The 19,712-nt window shown below is 56.9% G+C and overlaps 3 protein-coding genes across 3 annotated transcripts; all 3 read right to left on the bottom strand.

Annotated features, from left to right (window-relative positions):
- Positions 1-21: 21 nt before the first annotated feature.
- Positions 22-3,190, bottom strand: CPN2 (carboxypeptidase N subunit 2). Its single transcript, XM_032193269.1, has 4 exons — positions 3,153-3,190; positions 2,172-2,310; positions 1,872-1,880; positions 22-1,647 (listed from the first exon to the last, which is right to left on the bottom strand). Exons 1-4 carry the CDS (start codon positions 3,188-3,190, stop codon positions 22-24), a joined length of 1,812 nt encoding a protein of 603 aa, XP_032049160.1.
- A 948-nt stretch (positions 3,191-4,138) lies between these two features.
- LOC116492498 (leucine-rich repeat-containing protein 15-like) lies at positions 4,139-5,958 on the bottom strand. The gene has a single exon (XM_032193267.1). It carries the CDS (start codon positions 5,956-5,958, stop codon positions 4,234-4,236), a length of 1,725 nt encoding a protein of 574 aa, XP_032049158.1. The 3' UTR covers positions 4,139-4,233.
- An 8,697-nt stretch (positions 5,959-14,655) lies between these two features.
- Positions 14,656-18,996, bottom strand: LOC116492641 (platelet glycoprotein V-like). The gene is made up of 2 exons (XM_032193488.1): positions 18,827-18,996; positions 14,656-16,660 (listed from the first exon to the last, which is right to left on the bottom strand). Exons 1-2 carry the CDS (start codon positions 18,852-18,854, stop codon positions 14,709-14,711), a joined length of 1,980 nt encoding a protein of 659 aa, XP_032049379.1. The 5' UTR covers positions 18,855-18,996; the 3' UTR covers positions 14,656-14,708.
- Positions 18,997-19,712: the final 716 nt, after the last annotated feature.

Raw genomic sequence — 19,712 nt, 5'->3', positions numbered from 1 at the left:
GCAGCAGCACATGCCCGAGTCCTAGGGTGTAGCAGGGAGCCCAGGTGGGGTGGTCACCTCCGGGCCCTGCGCCGTGATGAGGACGCTGACCTGCAGCGTGCCGCAGGGGGAGCGCAGCACCCAGGCACCCCGGTACTCGGTCCCTGGCCCCTCTGCCTGGCTGGGAGGAGGAGGAGGGAGGCGAAGGCTGAGCCGCTGGCAGCTCGTGGCATTGCAGGACACATGCAGGGTGCCCTCAGGGTTGCTGTAGGTGCACTGCCCTGGTGCATCCTCCCCGGGCACCGCATCCTGGCCCTCATCTTTGGCACACGCCAGCTGCCTGTGGGTCACCTCCAGCAGGGGCTGGCCCTTGAGGGTGGCCGGGCTGGCACAGAATCCTTGCATGTGGAGGAGGGGGTCAGCAAAGACCTGGAGCCAGCCCAGGAGGTAGGCGAGGCGGCAGTCGCACGCCCAGGGGTTGTCCTCCAGCCCCACGCGCACCAGCTCCTCGTTGGCATCGAAGAAGCCTGCGGGCAGGCGGGGCAGGCGGTTGTGCTCCAGCCCCAGCGTGGCCAGGCTGGGCAGCCCGTCCAGCAGCCCCGGTGGCAGGCTGGAGAGGTTGTTGTGGCCGAGCTGCAGCGTTGTCAGCCCCACCAACCCCTGGAAAGCCTCGGCGGGGAGGCGAGCCAGGGCGTTGTGCGAGAGCACCAGGCTCTGTGCCACAGAGAGGTTGGCGAAGACGCCCGGGGGCAGCGCCTGCAGCTGGTTGCGGGCCAGCGAGAGGTGCAGGAGGCCCGGGGTGCCCTGGAAGAGGGTGGCAGGCAGGGAGGCCAGCTGGTTGCCCTCCAGGCTGAGGAAGGTGAGGTTGGAGAGGCCGGCAAAGGTGTCAGGGCGCAGGCTGCCCAGGGCGTTGTGCTGCAGCTGCAGCCGCCGCAGCGCGCCCAGTCCCACGAAGGCCCCAGCGGGCAGCTCGGCCAGCTGGTTGCCGTCGAGGTGGAGCTCACCCAGCCGGGAAAGTGTCCCGAAAGCACCGGGCGAGAGCCGTGCCAGCATGTTGTCGCTCAGCTTCAGGATGCGGAGGGCAGCCAGCGGGGCCAGCAGCCCGTCGGGCAGCTCGGTCAGCACGTTCTGCGAGAGGTCCAGGGCCTGCAGGCGGCGGAGCGGGTGGAAGATGGCAGGGGGCAGCTCATCGATCTTGTTCCCCCGCAGGCGCAGGTCCTGCAGGCGGCAGACGGAGGAGAAAAGCCCCGGCTGCAGGGAGTGGATGGCGTTGGAGCTCAGGGAGAGCGTGGTGAGGCTGGGCAGCCCCGCCAGCAGCCCCGGGCTGACGGCCGGCAGCGGGTTGCCCGAGATCTCCAGCTCGGCCAGGCTGGGCAGCCCCCAGAAGGCGCCCGCCTCCAGCTCCTCGATGTGGTTGTTGAGGAAGACCAGCTTGGTGAGCGTGGTGCTGGGGCCCAGCGCCCCGCTCCCGATGCTGCTCAGGGCCGTCTCCACGAAGAAGAGCTGGGTGGCGTTCCCCGGCAGGCCCGCCGGGATCTCCCTCATCTTCTCCTCCGAGCAGAAGACCTTGGAGGTGTCGTAGCACTGGCAGGGCGGGGGGCAGGGAGGGGGCAGCCCCCCCACCAGCAGGGACCCCAGCCCCAGCACCACGTAGACCATCACCCTGCACTGGAGGAGGAAACCAGCATCAGCTGCTGCGGATGCTGCAGGGCCACCAGGCTCACCTGCGCTCAGCCACGCACCAAGGGGGCTCTGCTGGTTGTGGTTTTACATTTTACTGGTTGTATTTTTATACAACCAGTTGTTATTTTATAATTGCCCATTGAGAACGTCCTTCTGGCAGGAACGTTTCAGAGCCAGAGCTTCTGCTAAAGGAGGGAGGGTACGTGGACAAGCAGGGGCTGAGCAGAAACACCAGGACCACCACCAGCTCCCCCGTGCCTGGGACACGTGCTGCTGCTGCCCGGTGACGGGGGACAGTGCCCATCCCACTGTGACACCCACCCGGGGACATCCCGTGCCAGGGGGTGTGTTGGACTTAGAGCCGTGCCCTGGAGCACCGTCAGGCCTGGCCTCTCCCTCCCGCCACCTGACTTGTTTCCAGCACTTCCCACCCACCCCAGGCCCCCAACAAACCCGTCCCAAACCCCCTGAGCCCTGCTGCTTACCGTGAGCAGCATCGTGGAGACCACCACCACGGGGACCACCACCGTGGGGACTGCCGAGCCCGCAGTGAGGAGCGAGCCCCGCCAAGAAGGGAAGATGTTTTGTGGGGCGGATGTGGAGGCAGCTGACAGAGCGTTCCTGCTGGGGCGGAGCTGCCCCTTTCTGCTTATCGGCAACAACAACCCGTGTCCTTGGAGCGCTTCAAAAAACAGCCCGGCCCAGGGGACCGGAGGTGAACGCACGCAGGGCACGGGCTGGTGGCCACGAGTGTGTCCTGGCAAGGAAGTGGGGCCGTGGCCCTGGATGTGCCCTGTGGCCGTGCCAAGGCCCTGCTGCCATCGGTGGCACTGGTCCCACACCAAGCTCAGTGTCAGCTCGCTGCAGCCCCCAGGAGCCTCCTCTGACCTCCACCCGGTGCATCCAGGCAGTGGTGGGGTGGCCAGAGGGACCCGTGGACCAGCTGAACTCCAGCTGAGCTCCCCAGGAGAGGCAACCTGCCTGGAGGAGCAGTGCACGACCCCGTGAGGGATGCCCTGCAAAGGCAAGGGTTGGAATGGGCTGGGATCAGACCCAGGACGTGGAAGGACGCCTGGGGAAGGAGGAGGGACACTTACGTGCACTCAGCTGGTGATGTGTGGAGAAGCTCAGCACAAACCCTCAGAGCCCTGCTGTGAGGACAGGGCTGCACAGGAGGCAGTCAGCAGCTCTGGCTCCATCAGGGAACTCCTTGAGGTCTCAGCTTGCTCTCCAATAGCCATCCTGCTGCCCTCGGACAGCCAAGCCCTCCCTTGCCCCAGGCCAGCCTGGGCTTTGCAGCCACAACCTCTGGCCCTCTCCCACCCCCAGCAGCCTCACCATGAAGAAATCACTTTGGAGAGGCAGCAAAGCAAAGCTCCTGTCCCTGCTGGGTTATTCCAAGGACGCCACTCGCCGCAGAGGAGCAAACAAAGAACTCTTGGCACTGGAGATGGACAACCGTGCTTTAATGGGAGATCACAGAGCAGTACCAAACAGCCCCAAGGCACAGTCCCACGTTTCTAGCCATCGTGCAGGTCCCAGCCCGAAGAAGCATCCCATCACACGCACAAGCACGGGTCTGCCTGTGCCACCACTGCCTCACAGAGCTCCGTGGGCAGCCCACACAACGCGGTTCACACCCGCTGTGACCCTTGTCCTGTAGCACCATTCCCGTGCAGCCCAGTGCCACACGTGCTGCCCCGTACCCTGTGCTCTGGCACCACTCAGGCACGAAGCAGGGGCACCGCGGGGTGGGAGCAGGGAGAGGAGAGGCTGCAGCTTTGCCGGGCAGGGACGCAGGAGGGCTAGGGGCTGCAGTGCTCGGGACACGCAGGGAGCCCCGCAGCGCTGCAGGCAGGGGAAGCACAAGCATGCGGGGCCGAGAGGCCACCCGAGGCAGGGCAGGGCAGGGCAGGGCAGGGCACTGCTCTGGCCGTGCTGCCTGCAGGCAGGGCGGGCGGCGTGGACGCGGCCAAGTCACCCGGCTGTGCCGCCGTGGAGGCACAGAGCCTGCCTGGGCTGGGGGCCAAGCAGAGGCTGCCTGGGCCCTTTGAGCTACAAACGCACGCAGCCTTCCTCAGGGTGAAGGCGTGCGCCCGGCTCCCAGCCCTGGGTGCTGGCTTCGTGCCTGTGTGCCCCAGCACGGGCAGAGGCTGCAGGCGTGAGGGGACAAGGGGACAACAGGCAGTGTGGGGCAAGCGGCAGGCGTCGCTCCAGGGGATGATGTGAGGTGAAGGAGGAGAGGTCCCAGTGCTCCATGGCCAGGCTGCTGCTCCCTGCTCTGTTCCGGGCAGCCCCTGTTTGTGGCGTGGTCCCCAGCGCCCTGGCTCCTGGCCCTCAGGAAGGGAGCGAGCACAGGGGCTGCGCAGGAGGCAGGAGGGGCTGGGAACAGCGCAGCCACGGGGACACCGGCAGGTGACACTCTGCTGCAGGGCAGGGACACGGCAAAGCAGAGCAGCAGAGGGAGACAGGCACGCGGGGTGATGCTGGCCCATCCAGCTCTCAGGTCCCTTGTCCCCGCGGGGAGGGGACACCCCCCCAGCACCGCTCCCCCCAGGGTCTGCTGGGGGCTCAGGCTTCGTTGGGCGCCTTCATCCTCATCAGCACCACGTGGCTCTTCTTCCTACAGCTGTAAGCCACCAGCGCCACCAGAGCGCAGAGCAGGGCCACGCACACCAGCACGATGACGGCCACCACCACCCCGCTCTGCAGGCGGGTCAGCCCCCAGCGCCCCCCTCCTTCCTCCTCCTCTTCCTCCTCCTCCTCCTGGGGCCTGGGGGTGACCAGCAGTGGCTCCGTGGAGGAACTCGCCTCGGTGCCCCCCGGCGATGTCCCCTTGGAGGGGAGGGCAGGGAGCGGGGTGCTGGCGGTGGGGCCGGGCGGGGTGGCCGGGAGCTGGTCCTGCCGCAGCTCGGCGATGGGTGCTCCCCGCAGGGGGGGCGGCTGGGCGCAGAGCGGGGGGGTCTCACCCACCTTCTGGGGGTTGGCCTCCAGCCAGGCGCGCAGGGGCAGGATGCCCTGGTCGCAGCGCCACGAGTTGTTGTGCAGCTTCACCTCCCGCAGGGCCGCCAGCGGGGAGAAGATGCCGGCGGGGAGGTTCTCCAGGGCGTTGGCGTGCAGCTGGAGGTGCCGCAGCCCCGGGGTGGCAGCGAAGAGGCCCCGGGGCAGCGTCTGCAGCCGGTTGTTCTGCAGGGAGATGTTCTGCAGCTTGGGCAGCCCCCCCAGCGCCTCGGCGTCCAGGCGGCGCAGGGCGTTGGAGTGCAGCGACAGCTCCAGGAGCTCACCCAGGCCCCGGAAAGCCCCCGGGGCCAGCGTGCGGAGCTGGTTCTTGCTCAGGACCAGGAGCTGCAGCTGGGTGAGGTTGCTGAAGACGGCGGCGGGGAGGGTGGCGAGCTCATTCTCGTAGAGCCACAGCTCCCTCAGGTTGGGCATGGGGCCGAAGGCCGCCGGGGAGATGTCGCGCAGGCGGTTGACATGCAGGGTGATTTTGGAGAGGGCGCGCAGGGGCAGGAAGATGCCGCCAGGCAGGGCGGTGAGGAGGTTGTTGGAGAGGTAGAGCTTCTGAAGGTTCCCGTTGTGCACGAAGAGCTCCGGGGACAGCGTCTCCAGCTGGTTCTGGTGCAGCCCCAGCTCCTGCAGCTCGGGCAGCCCATCGAAGGCGCCCGCCGGGATCTGCCGGAGCCGGTTCTCGTAGAGCCGCAGCACCTGCAGCCGCGGCAGCCGCTCGAAGGCTTGGGGGGGCAGGCGGTCGATGTTGTTCCGGGCCAGGTTGAGCTTGGTGAGGCTGGCGAGCTGGTCAAACACCCCCTCCGTCAGCTCGTGCAGGTTGTTCCCGTGCAGCTGCAGCTCCTTCAGGTTGCTCAGGTGGGCGAAGTGCGAGGGCTCCACGCGCAGCAGCTGGTTGCTGGAGAGCAGCAGCGATTCCAGCTTACCCAGGGGCTGGAAGACCTGCACCGGGAGCTCCTGCAGCTTGTTGCTGGCCAGGCTGAGGTAGCGCAGGTCGGGCAGGTGCCGGAAGGCCCCGGGGCTGACGCGCGACAGGTCGTTCTTCTCGATGCGCAGCCCGATCAGCAGGGAGGCGTTGCCGAAGGACGCCTCGCCCAGCTCGGTGATGCGCGTGTTGATGATCTGCAGGGTCATGGCGTTGGCAGGGATGGGGCTGGGGACAGTGGTGATGCCGGCACCGGAGCACTCCACCTGGGCGGTGCGGATGCACTGGCACTGCTCCGGGCACTGCCCGCGGGCGAGCTGGAAGCCCACCAGCAGCAGCAGCAGCCGCCAGCCTCCCTGCTCCATGGGGCCTGCGGCAAAAACAGAGGAGGAGGCTCAGCACAGCGCTTTCCCAGCCCTGTCAGGGACGGGTGCTGCCTCCCCCTGCGAAGCGGGGCTGGCCACACGCCTCCCAGCACGGCTGGGGACAGGCAGGGCAGAGCCAGGGCTGCGGCGCCGCGCTGCCACACCACAGCTATTAGTGGCATCCTTGGCGTCCCCCGCGCCCGCTCTCCCAGCAGCAGGAGTGTGGTTTCCTGTTTTGCAGCGAGCACGGTGAGCTGGTCCCAGCAGCACAGCCCCGAGCAGCGGGGAGCCCCCAGCCAGTGGGTACCAGCCTCAGCTGGGATGGGTTGGAAGGGACCTTAAGGATCATCCAACTCCAAACCCCTGCCGTGGGCAGGTCCCTGAGCACAGACATCATCTCGCAATGCCCCAGGGGCACCTTCCCCAACCTGGGGGCTTTGCGTGGAGTAGGGCAGCAGCCTGGTGCCCGGCTGGCAGCTCCTGGTGGCACAAGGCAGGAGGAAACCCATTGCTCCCCCAGGCATGGAGCAGGGCTTGGCCAGGCAGGTCTGGGAGCGCAAAGCGCCGGGGAAGCGCCTGATGCTGCAGGGGAGGGAGGAGCCCTCGGAAAGCCAGCACAGCTTGTGTCTCACATATGGAAACAATATGCATCCCAGAACAGTTTTGTTTATGGCAAGCCCTTTTATAAACTCCACCAAGCGCTTTGCACATCAAAAGCCCTGCTCATGTCACTCCCTGTTAAGCGAGCGTACAGAGCATCCAAGCTGGAGCACGGTTCAGGAAAGACAGCTGTAAACAATTTATCTCCCTTTCTCTTTTTAGGGACAAAAACTTCCAGACCGAGGAGATGAATATCTAGCCCCTCAGCATCCAGGTGGCTCTAACCGCAGGGCCCCTAAATTTTGATCCTGCCCCCGCTCCATGTTCTTTACAGGTTATTATTTAACATACTTTGCCTCTGTAACTATATCAGCTCCCACAATGCCTAAGCAGACTCAGTTTGTTGGAGAACCCCTCACAAGACAAATGTCTCCATCTAATCCAACGGTGCTCAGCATGCACATTGCTCTGCCACGCTCCCACCCCTCAGAGCTGCCCCGGGGGTCTGCGGGCCCAGGGTGATGCTGGCGGGGCCAGCAGCAGAGAGGAGACTTACCCGAGTGTCCTGCAGCCGCGAGCGCCGAGCGAGCACAGCTCCGTGCTGGCAGGAGAGCCGAGTGTGGTTCACGCTTCCCCTCCCAGTATATAACCCGTCCAAATCAATGAATCAGCACAGGGGCAGCGGCGGGGTTACGGAAATCACTGCAGCAGAGCCGTTTCCAACTCGCGTTTCCTCAGCAAACAGAGCAATTGTCTCGAAGACTGAGATGCTGGTTTCTCACTCATGATCTCACTCACTCACGCCTGAAGAGCAGCAGCCGGCCCCAGGAACATGCTGCACACGGCAGCTGGTGCCCGGGGTGCAGCTCGGCCCTGAGGAGCCCCCAGGACACAACCAGGGGCTGTGACCCACAGAGGCAGGTCCCCTGGGCACCATCCTGCTCCTCGCTGTCACACAGTCACCAGGGCTCCTCCACGGCATCACCTCGGTGCCTGCACAGTGCTTTCTTCATTTGCTATGGCCCCCGTGAGCTTCAGGACCCACGGCCATGCTGGGGCCACCCCGCAGCAGCACACAGCAGAAAGGGTTGGGATGTGCTGCTGGGCTCCCTGCAGCTCCCGAGGTGCCCCAGCATCATCCATCCATGAGGTCACATCCACCCAGGGTTGCAGCTCTCATCCAGTGCCCAACAGGAGAAGCAAACCCACAGGGTGCCTGCGGGCACTGCCCCATGCTCCTCTCCTTCCTCAGCAGCCCCAGCGCAGGGGGATGGAGCCCAGCACCCAGGGGCTGGGGAGCAGGGCCCAAACTCCCTGCCTTCCTTCGGGGTGCCCACTGCCAGCCTTCCCCATGCCCCCCCAGCGTGGCTTTGGTCCCCACCACCATCCCCAGCTGCCCCATGCCCACCTGTCCCTGTCAGACCCCTAGGCCCGGTCCAGCAGCAGCCAGGAGCGGAGGTTTGGGAGCCGACAGCGAGGGAAAACCGATGTGCGTGGCCCCTTTTTCCAAGCCAGCAGCAGCCCCGTGCTAACCACGGGGCAGCTGGCCTTCCCTACAGCCTCTAATCCTGTCTCAGCCCACCCACATTTCCAGCAGGCCCTGCTCAGGGCCCAGCCGGCCCTAACGAGCTGCCCGAGATGGGAACCAGACAGTGCTGGCCCCAAAGGCCAGGAGTTAAGGCTGCTCCTGTCCCACGCAGCAGGGTGCTGTGCTGCCAGCATGCAGGGGACAGAGACAGGGACCCTGCTCACAGTGGGGACAAGATCAAGGCAAACAACACAAACTGCAGGGCTGCAGAGGGGAGTTTCCTGCTGCACTCAGGCAGGGATCGTGGGAACAGGGTGGGGAGTGGGACAGCAGCTGGAGGCAGCCACCGCTGTCATGTCAGATCCAACGGGTGCTCCAAGGGAGCCAAGCGTGAGGGGCCCGGCGGCTGTGGGACACAGTGGCCGCGGGTCGCCCCCCTGCCAGGCAGCGAGCACCCAGGCTGGCGCTACCCTCACAGCATCCCCTGGTGCTCATCTGCCTGCTCCCGGGGCAAAACTTGGGGCTTTGGGCATGGAGAATGGAGCTTTTTGAAAACACCACCCATGAGTACTTAGGTACGTGCTATTGACACAGCAGATTTTCCCAGCACCGCGGTTCCCAAACTAAACGCCCCGTTTCCTTCCGAGTGATGCAGCTGGAGGTCAGGCAGCGGGCTTGGGAGCTGCCCCGTCCCTGCAGTCCTGGCACGGAGCTGGGCTCACCCGGCCCTATCGCACCCTTATCGGCCGGCTCTGTCTGCCCGCCGCTAACGCCAGCGCTGCTGGGCTGCTGCCTGCTCTGACTCACCCTCGAGGCACCCGGCTTTTCAGCAAAACAACACAGAAACCAAAACCCAGCGCTGCTGGAAAACCACCGCTCCGAACCCAGGCCGACAGAGGAATGTCGGACTCAGCTCCTTCCAGCAGCACGGCCCCAGCAGCGATGGGGATGCAGTGATGGATACCGCACCGTGAGAGCTGGGGCATGGAACAGACCAAAGCTGTCGATGCATAGACAGGAAAGGGGCTGGGAGGGCCAGTCCTGGGGCAGCCCTAGAGGGATGATGGCATGGAGAGAATCCAGCCTCACCAGGCAGCCCCAGGCTATGCACAAGGAGAGGAGTGGATGCAGGCAAGGAAGGGGAGCTCACCCTAAGCAGCCCCTTTCTCCTGGTACCCCCGAGCCCCGGCAGAGCAGCATCACCCATGGCTAGGTAGGTTTGTGCCTTGCAGCCAGACAGCGGGACAGTCCCGGCTGCATCCATGCTGGCTCGCTCCCAGCACATTCACACGGCCGGGGCTGCGGGCGCAACAAAACCGGGTGGCTCTGAATCACCAAGGGACTCGAGACAGATTGGAAAAAATCAAGCAATCGCTAAAATTAGCAGCTTGTGGGCTTGGCCAGAAAGGAGCATTACTCATCTGCCAAACAGCTGAGCGTGCTCACCCACACAGCACTGCTGTGCAGCCCGGCAGCCACATCCCCACCCCAGGGCCGGCCCCATTGCCATGTCCCCCCCCCAGCCCTGGGGTCCCCCCATGCAGCAGAGGGATGCAGGGATGTGCTCCTGGGGTTCCCTGCTGAGCAGCCCTGGGACCAGCACGAACCTGTATCGGGCATCTCTGGACCCCCCTGCCCTCTACAGCACGAGGCTGGGACCCCCCCAGGTATTTTGTACTCCTGCAAACCACCCGTGGTGCTCAAAGGAGCCCCCACCTCCTCCCTGAGTGCTTGCAGAGCGGCTGGCTGAGGGCACGGGGCCAGGGCCTGCTCTGTGAAGCAGAGGAGGAGGAGGAGGGCTGAGTGCTGGGCCGTGGGCCAGGGGAAGGGTCCCCACCGTGCTCCAGCCCAGAGCACAGGAGGACAGGCAGCCCCGGCCGTGCTGCAGCTCACGTAGGCTGGAGCGTGGCCGAGGGGTGAAGTGCACTGGGTCCTCAGAAACTGCACTGAGCCCTTCCAGGCAGGAAGGCTCCAGTAGCCCCTTCCCCAGCACACACACAAACCCCTTTTAAGAGCCCAAACGAGAGAGTTCCTCCACAGGACCAGGGATCCAGCCCCAGGACATTTTTGGGTGCCTGGCTGAGGCACACAGGGCTGCTCACGGTACAGGACATCCCACTGCAGCCGCCTCGAGGGACAGGCACGTACCCTGCCTTCAGGGTACTCAGGGGCAGGGCTGCAGAGGGGGTACCCAGCAGCATCCTTCCCCCTGGGTGGGCAGCGAGGTGGGCCTCAGGCTTGCTGTTTACACCCAGGCAGCAGCCTGAGAGCCAGCAAACCCCTCAAGGTGAGCGTTTACAAACATGAGCCCCAGCAGGGCTCGCCCGGCCGGCAGGACCGCAGCAGCACTGGGGCCGGTTCCTCCCCGCGATAGCGGCACGCAGGGCTTGGCCCCGGCCCAGGGCAGCGCTAGGCTGGAAGGAATGCGGGGCCTGCAGCCAAAGCCACACGGAGGAGCGATAATCCGAAGCGGAAAGAGCTTGTCCGATGGCGGCACAGGCGCCGGGAGCTGGGGGAGGCCAGGCCAGAGCCCCAGGCACTTCTACAGCCCCCCCAGTTCTCCCACCGCCATGGGAAGGCCCCAGCAAGCCCCAGCTCCCTGCCCCGGGCTTCTCAGAGAGAAACAAAGGCACAGCTGACATCTGGCATGGCACAGAGAAGGAAGACAGTAACAATTGCTCCTGGGGGGCCGAGCCTGGTGGCAGGATGTCCCCTGGTGCAGCTGTGAGACTCCCACCCCACAGAGCTGGCACCCAGCTGGGTGAGGGCTCAGGGGCCTGGGAACACCCAGCAAGGGGCTGCGAACTCAACCAGACAATTTGCCCCCAGGGCTCGTACGCCTCTGTGGTGGAGCTTCAGGCCTCCAGCTCACTTAGAGAGTTTGTAAACACTGGCGCTTACAGCCTCAGTCCCATCTCCTCCCCGGCGATTCTGTAATCCCTAGGCAATGCTGCGCTCCCCTCGCCCAGCTGCTGAATCAGCTCCCCCAGGCGAGATGCGCTGGTCCAAGGCCTGGAGGAGGGACACAGCCAATTCTCTAACGTCATTCGGAGGATCCCAGCGCTCCTGCCTCTCAGCTGGCTTTTGTGCGAATTCTTGAACGCGGGAGCGCTGCTGGGTGTCTTTGCAGCCAATGCCTCTGAGCATGTTTGCCACCACTCAGCTCCTCCTTGCCCCCGGGACAGGGAGGAGCGGGATGTGAGCACAGCCCCCGATCATGCGGCTGTGTGCTGGCATGGGAGAGGATGCACCAAGGGAACAACCTGTACCAGGGTGCTTGCCCAAGCAAGCTGCAGTGAGTAGGGCACTTGAGCTCACTCACCTCCTGTGAGCAGCGACAAGAGCCCTCGAGCAAGCTAAGCTCACAAGGCAGAAGCAAAATGGGAAGGGCAGAAGCACCAGGGGATGCGGGGCAGCACACAGCAGCCAGGAACCAGGCAGGTTACAGGGAGAGGAAAGGCAACAGTGACTGGGCTCCTCAGCCATGGGGCTGCTAGGAGGGGATGCAGCAGGCTCGGCCCCGATGAGCAGAGACCAGCACCTGCAGTGACATCGCGCTGCAGGCATGTTGCACCGCTCTGCTGCTGCGGCGTGGAGAGAGCAGAAGCCGCAGCCACTGGAAAAAAAAGCCTCACAGTGAGTTACAGAAAACCTTGGACCAGCCCCACTTGACATACTCCAAGCACGCCTGTGAGGATTCAGACCCCAAGGCAATTCCTGGACGCAGAGGCCTGGTTAATGCACAGCTGTAAACCATGGCTCTGCATCCCCTGCTTGTACCGCAGCCAGGGGCGTGGGGCTCACTGCGGTGTGCAGGCATGCCTGGCCCCACCTGTGCTCAGCCTGCGAGAAGATTGGGTCCCCAAAACCTCTTCCAGCCTTTGGTCCCCCCTCTCAGGAGCTGCAGGCTCAGGGAAGCCCTGCCGCGTGCTTTTTTCCCTCAAGGAGCCCTCGCTGCTGCCTGCCCTCCTGCCGCACCCGCAGTCACGCTGACCTGGAGGAGAGTCCCTTCGCCAGGCTAGACAGATACGGGACATAAATAAGGATTTCCTTGGATTTTCCAGGCCAGAGGAGATTTCCAGGACGGGCTGAGCTATGCTGGGCAACAAGCAGTGAATCAGAAGCAGGACAAAACATGACATCCCTGTCACAGGGGGGAAAGGAAGGCTTGGTGAAACACCCCAAGGTCGTATTGCTCCAGCCTTTTGTTGTCTGCTGACTTCACTTCCCCTGTCTGGCTCAAGAGTGGGGAAAGCCCGATGACAGCATGCAAAGACAAATCATCCTCCTCTTAGTGCCTGAGTGTACACAGCAACATGCCAAAGCCCCCACGTGCCAGAGCTGAGCGATTGCAGCAAGTGAGCCAAAGGAGACTGAGCTGGCCTCATTTGGGGGCTGGGGCAGCCAAGTGAAGACTCAAAAAAGCTGGGAGCTGCTCCTTACCTGCTGCTCTTGTGCACCCTGCCCACGCAGGACAGATTGGACATGCAGAGAGCCTGCTGTATGTCAACACAGCAATTAAACTGTCGCTTTTTCTTACAAACCAGTGTGCATCCAAGTGCCATATGCCGTGAGCCCGTTCCTTCAGCACCGCGCCAAGGAAAGCGGTGACCAGCACAGCTTGTACAATTTCCTCGCTAGCCCAGATTACACTTATCTCCTGCCTGCTGAAAGCAGATGCTTGCGTGGCACCCATATGACAGCCCTGGAGCTGGCAGAACGCTAAGTGGTCATTACAGCTGTCCGAGAGGAACCTAAATTTGTACTAATTGCCTCTTTTTAAGTGCTAACATGCAATGAGCCAGAACCGCCACCCAAAGCTTTCATGTTGTTTTTGTGCTTCCCATTTAAATACGTTGCAGTAAAATATTCTGGGGCTTCTGTTCATGAATCTAACCCGTCTGCTTCACACCGGCTGCGCTAAGTCACATTTCTCCTCCTTTAGAGACGTCTTTAACTACTGCTCGGCCTGCTAAATTTTAGACCTCACAAGCAAGACAACTGCTACTTAACACCCCAGGAAAGGCCTCTAGTTCAAAAATCAGCAAGGCTACAAAAGGACTCCTAGATAACAGGGTTTCATACCTGAGAATGCAGGGAGCCACGTCCAGGGGCTCTTTAATCCAGTCCTAGGTTCTGAGCACAAGGGCAGAGCTTTTAAGATCAAGCTAAGTAATGTAATTAAGATAAAAACCTATAGTTAAATCTAAGAGCCACCAAAGAAGCACACGCCACCCGACAGCTACCAGTCTACTTACAACCTAGAATATTCATGTCTTTCGAGATATTCATCAGGAATTCAGTAGGAAGACCAGAACCCACACTGTTGTCTAGTGGCTGCCTTTATACATCAAACGCTTGAAAGGGCTGGAAGTCAGAGCACAAGGCTGCATCCCAGGAAGGTGTAAGGAGCCCTGGGACTGAGCACGCTTTTCTCACGCCTGCACACCAGGTGACTGACAAAGCACAGCTCGCTTCTGACTCTCTGCAGAGAGACAAAGCCACAGCTACTGCCTGCTGAAGTCAGACAGGCGTATGTGCAGCAGCCAGCTTCAAACACTGCTGACACCTCAGGGCCTCAGACCAGGCCAGCCTCCTGCGCTGTGCTGCATGCCAGCCGAGACAGGAGGGACCGTCAGTGCCAACTCTGCGACCAGCCACGCTGCTGCCGAGCTGAGCTTTGGTCCTGTGCACCTGCCTTGTACTCCAGCTTCCAGACACCGCAGCGTGCAGCAAATACAGCCCTGATTTTCAAGCCTCTGGTCAGAATTTAAGGATGAAGACATGTACTTAAAATTCAGATTTGTAGTGATGGTACAAAGTTTCAAAACCAACCAACAGCAGAATTCACCAAGGTTATACTTCTAGACCAACATCTTTCTTAGCTTCCTCTGACTAAGAAAGAGGAAAACGCTATCAGCTGTGAATGGTAACGCACATCACCTTCTTCCTCCTACATGCTGGAAAGGGGCTGAGAATAGAAAGCAAAAACAAGGACATACCATTCTCCCCCCTCGCCTCCATTCCCTTCCCCTGCCCTTTTTGAAAGCTATTTTCCAGCACGTAGTCCCCAAAATACCATTTGTTTTCTCAGGAAAGAGAAACCACTACAGGCAGTAAGAGGCGAAACAGCATTTGGAGTCCTACAGGCAACCTTTAAACAAGTTACAGCAGTGCTCCCACGGAAGCCTCCCTACGCTGATCCCATTTTTTCCTTCCAAATGGAAACTTGTTCCCACAAGCCAGTCACTCAGAAACGCCTCTCCCATCGGAGCAGCATGAGCAGAGCAGTAAGCAGGGGTGCATGGCAGGGACAGGGCAGCAGGAAGCCAGCACCGCGTTGACCAAAGGCCTGAGCTCCACACAGAGATGACCAAGACTTTTCTGTCAGCTCTCCCTCTGAGTTTGTACACCAAGTGCAGTGGCAACATACAGTGATAACAATCTGTTTTGGCAAGCACCGTAAGGTATATAAAAGCACGTTTTAATTATATTTTACAGACACAGCATTTATGGTTCTTGCTGTAAAGATTTGTAATCCATATCTGAACCAAATGTGAACCGCCCGAATGCTCAAATTGAACAGAGCAATGCTCCTAACCCTCTCTATGGCTGGTACCCTCTATCTTTTTAGAAAATGTATCAGAACTACAGGCTGAGCAGGAATCTTTCTGGAGTGGAAGAATTGCCTGATTTTGCCCACCACACAAAGACTGAGCACAACGGTGACAGTCTGGAGTGCTAAAACCAAACTGTGAAGGCAGAAGAATAGCCAACAATAGACAACACTGCTATTAATAAGTGGCTCAGCACTCTTGCGGGCTGGCAACTCATCCCACCAGGCAAGAGTGGTTAAATCTGTTCCTCTGACACTGTTGGTTTCTACTATGGTGCTGGGAGAAGTTCGGGCTGGAACATCTGAGATGTGAAAGCCTAACTGTTCAACACCTTGAGCCTGTGAATAGGTAAAACCTGGAGTTGCAAGAGGAATTGATGTGGGTGTGCTGGTATCCATGTTGGACACTGCTGTTAGGGTTGTCTTCCAGGATGATTTCAAGTGCTCTGTCACAAGAGAAGTCACGGTCTGGGAGTAAGCTGACCTGAGTGCCTGGTATGCGGTGGCTGTGGCTGGCAGGCACTGCAGGTGCTGATCTGTTAGAGCCACCAGAGAGATGTTCCTTAGGGAGAGCGGGCTGTCGCACACTAGAGATTGCACTTCTTTCACTATCTCCTTGCTCTTCTGGAGCCACTGTTGGAAGCCAAGAATTTGGCAGTCACATCTCCAAGGGTTGCCATCAAGGAATACTTCTTGCAGCCCAGGTAAGGTGACAAAGAAATCTCCAGGAAGAGACCGCAGCTTGGTACTATTGAGGTAAACTTTCTGAAGGTGCTTGAGATTATGAAAGAGGTTTCTCGGAAGAAACTCAAGCCTGGAATCAAAAAGGGAAACGTTCTGCAGTTTCTGGAGGCCCAGGAAGATACCCTCTGGCAGACTGGAAATATTATTTGTATGCAGAGAAAGGCCCCGCAGTTCTTTCAGACCACTGAATGCATTCCTAGGGAGAACACAGAGCTCTGGATTAAAACTCAGCACGAGAAGCTCTAAGTTTGTCAAGTTACTGAACACAAAATCTGGTATCGTTGAGAGCTGTGTGTGATACAGCCACAGGCTACCAAGATTCCTCATCTCTCCAAACAATACTTCTGGAAGAGACTTCAGTGGGTTCCTGTACAAGGTCAATTTAGACAAGTTATGCAAGTGCAGAAAGAGCCCGTGAGGCAAAACCTCGAGGTTGTTTCTGGAGAGTGTTAGTCTTCTAAGCTTCTGAAGTCGATGAAATGCATCAGGGGCGATGGACTGGATGTTATTGGAATGCAGGAAGAGCTCCAGCAGTTCCCTCAGGCTGTCAAACAAACCAGACTCTATTGAAGAGAGCCTGTTAAAATACAGTATCAGCTTCTCAAGCCTGGTTAATGCACTAAATATATTTCTAGGCAGTACTGCCAAAAAGTTTCTTGACAAGTTCAGTACTTTGAGTTTGGCAAGGTTCTTCAGCACGCCACTAGGAAGTGCTGTTAGTTGGTTTTTGTTCAGGAAAAGCTCCTCCAAACTGGCTAGTCTGTCAAACAGATTCTCTTTGATGGATTTCAGCCTGTTATTTTTAATGATCAATTGCCGAAGGTGTACCGTGTCATCAAACACTTCCGCAGGAAGTTCAACCAGCTTGTTATCTACGAGTCTGAGGGCTTTCAGCCCTCTCAAACCTTTAAAAGCCACTGGTGAAATGAGAGTGATGTTGTTTGAAGATAAGATGAGATGCTGCAGCGCTACCATCCTAGAAAAAACATCCTGCAAGTGTGTTACATTAGTGTTTGTTATGTGAATTTCTGTCACGTTGCGAGGCAGATTTAATGATTCCAGGTCTTTTATGTGAGGGCCAGAGCAATGAATTGTGTTTTTGAAAGAGCAGTCGCATTTCTCAGGACAAACAGATGCATCCAGCTGGAAGAAAAGCTTGATCATCACTGACAAATGAAACATCAACATCCTTGCTGAAGCACCAGAAGCATTAGCTGTTGCAAGAGATAAGAGAGCATCAGGATTTGATCACACATAGTTAATAACTTAGCAGACAAAACTGTGTGAAGATACCATAAGATGTGGAAATACGTATGAAATTTCTCTTGGCTTGAGAACAAACTTCAAAAATCTATTGCTGCTGACTGCAAATATTTCTAAGGCGCTCAGCTTACATGGAGAGTAGAGACAAAGCCCTATTGTAAATCAAGTACTCTCCATTAATATTTGTACTAGTCAAGTATAATTAAAATGTATGAAAATCAAAATGAAACCGCTTAAGTAATCAAAAGGCGTGTATTTATTTGAACAGAAAAGCACTACGCCTTTATACACAGAAAATCTTAAAAGATCAGAAGGTCCCACACCAACAATATTTTCCTTGTATGTTATCTAAAATTTAAAAATAAAGTCTAGCCTGCAAAAATAGATAATGGAGGTAAAAAGGGCATCCTGCAGCTCCTGTGATATTTTAAGTAACGCCACACAGTTCTGCTAGACCATTTCTCAGCATTTGTAAGAGATCACTTCTTGGAAAAGCTCAAGAACACACAAGAAGCAGCAGACTATTTTTGATGTAGCCTGAAAAAACACCCAAGAGCTCATCCATTAAAGGACAGCAGTGAGCCTCTAACAATGAACGAGTCTCATCTCTACAACCTAACACAACACTAAATTATCAGAAGTATTAGAAATAATGAAACAAAGTGAGAGGAACGAATTGTTATGACGCTAGCTAGGAAGCTGCACCAGTAAAGGTGGATCTGCATGAAATATACCCCGCAGTCTGAAAGCTGCATATATTCCCAAACAAAAGAGGAACAGGAAAGCAAATCATTTAAACATTGTAGCTGTAATGATAGTATTTCAAAGACCAAGTCAAACAGAAATCCTTCACAGTTTAGAATTACTTTAGAACTGCCCCCACTTAGTGAAATCAGCAAGTTCAAATGCATCAGAAACCTGAAAGTCAAGGAAATGGCTGATCTGCAGGAGAAGCAGCAACTGGGACTGCTGTAGATATAACTGGAATTGCTGAAACTGTGTCAGTCTTTAGCACTGGGAACACTGGGAGAGAGGAGGCTTCCATCCCAGCATACCCTTTTCTAGGGTCATGAATGAGCCTGAGAGACATGAACAAAGCTGATCACTTAAAGAAAAATAAAGTCAGGTGGGACAGCTGAGCTCCTGTGTCTGAACCGCTGACAAGAGCATACAGCCATGGATCAAAAACAGCTGCTACCTCAATAATAATACTTCCTGTTGCCCTTTTTTGTTTGATTGTTTGTTAGATTCAGGGAACTGAAGACTGGTAAAATCAGCATCCCTTCCCAGGGAAGGAGAGGACATGGCACCCAGTGATATCAACTGCTGGCAGCACGGTGCTGCAAAGCTAGCTCTCACTGGGCTTTCTAGACCTCTTCAAATGAGGCAGTAAGTCAGGAAAACAAAAAAACCCCGAAGATTTCACACTTCCAAAGTACTTTTCCACATCAAACAATCTTTAAGACATTCTTGGAATCTCGCCTCACCAAGTAATTGCCACCACGCATAATAATTTAGAAATTTAACATGGTGCCTAATTTCCTTTTTCATGTTCAGATGAATGTGAAAGCTTGTAAGAATGATTTTGAACCTTTCTACCTTAGAAACGTATCTGCTTTTCAGAGGAACTTCTCAGAAGCATAGCAGGCAGTTGGGCTTCACCATGATTCTGCACTTTAAATGGGAAGTAAAACAGCAAAACGCATCCTCTAGATAACAGCACTTCACTCATATTTGTGTAACTACCATGAACAGCCAAAGGACATTACAAGCTTCAGAGCAGATTTTGCCTATGCTCAGCATATAGGAGCAACTAGTTCCCATAGGTTGTACGCAACTCCTAAATTAGAATTTGAGACCACTACAAAACAGGAGTAAATCTGAAATCTCAACAAATGCAACAGCACAACACACCTGTAGCTTCTTCAGCAGTGAGAGTAGAGCACCTACCTCAACTAGCACAACGCAGATCTGGTTAAGAGTCAGAAATCTGTATTTCAGCATGAATTATGGTTGGTAAGAAATTCCAAATGTGTAGCAGTGTGCTACGCAGACACATTAGGTGTCATAGGAGTGGACACATTAATTTTAAACTATAAAGTGCAATTGATATGTACCTTCACAAGGCTGCTCTTTCCCCTTCATGCAGGATTGGAATCAAAAGAATTTGAGGAAGGAATGAAGTTTTTTACTGAATGCTCTGGCCAGGTAGTCCAGGGTTGACCCACTTGATTTCTGTTTTTCCCTCGTCTTCTGCAGTCACAGACCAACAAAACCTAAAGTCTGAAGGACTCTGAAGAGAGAAAAGTTTTAAGTTACCAAAATCTTAGCTTTAAATTGGAAGATTCAGGTTTTGTAATTAAGCGATTTGTTAACCAGGCATTTCAAACACCTTGTCTTCAAGTTGAAAATAATGTTGAAAATAATGAGTGCTTAAACAAAGGTAAGCTGCAAAATGGAAAAGACATCTTTATTTCTGTGCATTTTTGTGAAGATGACTGTGACAACAGCAACAGCTCACACCCAGGATCATTCACTCAAGTGTCTTTGCAAGATAATACTTCCCAGGCATCAAAGAACAGAAAGACTATCCGGATGGCAGAAGGTAGGAACAAGTCTCTCATGTGTAAAAGGTCTGGCTTTAAAAAGGCTTTCGTAAGGCAGCGGGTGAAGTTAAGGCTGCTAGTACTGTATGGCAGAAGAGCAGTGCTCCCACATGCACCGCTAACACATGGCATACATACATCGCCACCCCCATCTTCAAAAATAGAGGCACTGAGCAACACAATGACATCAGCGGGAGTAAGCTGATGTTCTTCAGCAAGCTCTGGAGTAGATCTTATTGTGTAAGAGTAATTAAAAACAATTTCATGAAACTAATGAAAAGAGTTAAAATATCTTTTCATTTTAATTTTATTTTCAAAGAGCTTCAGTCACAAAAATGATTTACAATGGTATTTACAATTCTATTGTACAGTTCTTTATGTATGCTTCTTGACAACA

The sequence above is a fragment of the Aythya fuligula genome, chromosome 9, assembly GCF_009819795.1.
Source record: "Aythya fuligula isolate bAytFul2 chromosome 9, bAytFul2.pri, whole genome shotgun sequence".
Lineage (NCBI taxonomy): Eukaryota > Metazoa > Chordata > Aves > Anseriformes > Anatidae > Aythya > Aythya fuligula.
The sequence above is the reverse complement of the archived record's forward strand: the minus strand, read 5'-3'. Positions and strand labels throughout refer to the sequence as shown.

Bases quoted from the DNA above. Each gene is read 5' to 3' on its own strand.
- CPN2 (XM_032193269.1), bottom strand. From the start codon at position 3,190: ATGGCTAGAAACGTGGGACTGTGCCTTGGGGCTGTTTG. The intron at 2,311-3,152 runs GTACTGCTCTGT...GTTGCCGATAAG, and splicing joins CTGTGCCTTGGGGCTGTTTG to CAGAAAGGGGCAGCTCCGCC.
- LOC116492498 (XM_032193267.1), bottom strand. From the start codon at position 5,958: ATGGAGCAGGGAGGCTGGCGGCTGCTGCTGCTGCTGGTGGGCTTCCAG.
- LOC116492641 (XM_032193488.1), bottom strand. From the start codon at position 18,854: ATGAAGGGGAAAGAGCAGCCTTGTGAAG. The intron at 16,661-18,826 runs GTACATATCAAT...CTCTTGCAACAG, and splicing joins GAAAGAGCAGCCTTGTGAAG to CTAATGCTTCTGGTGCTTCA.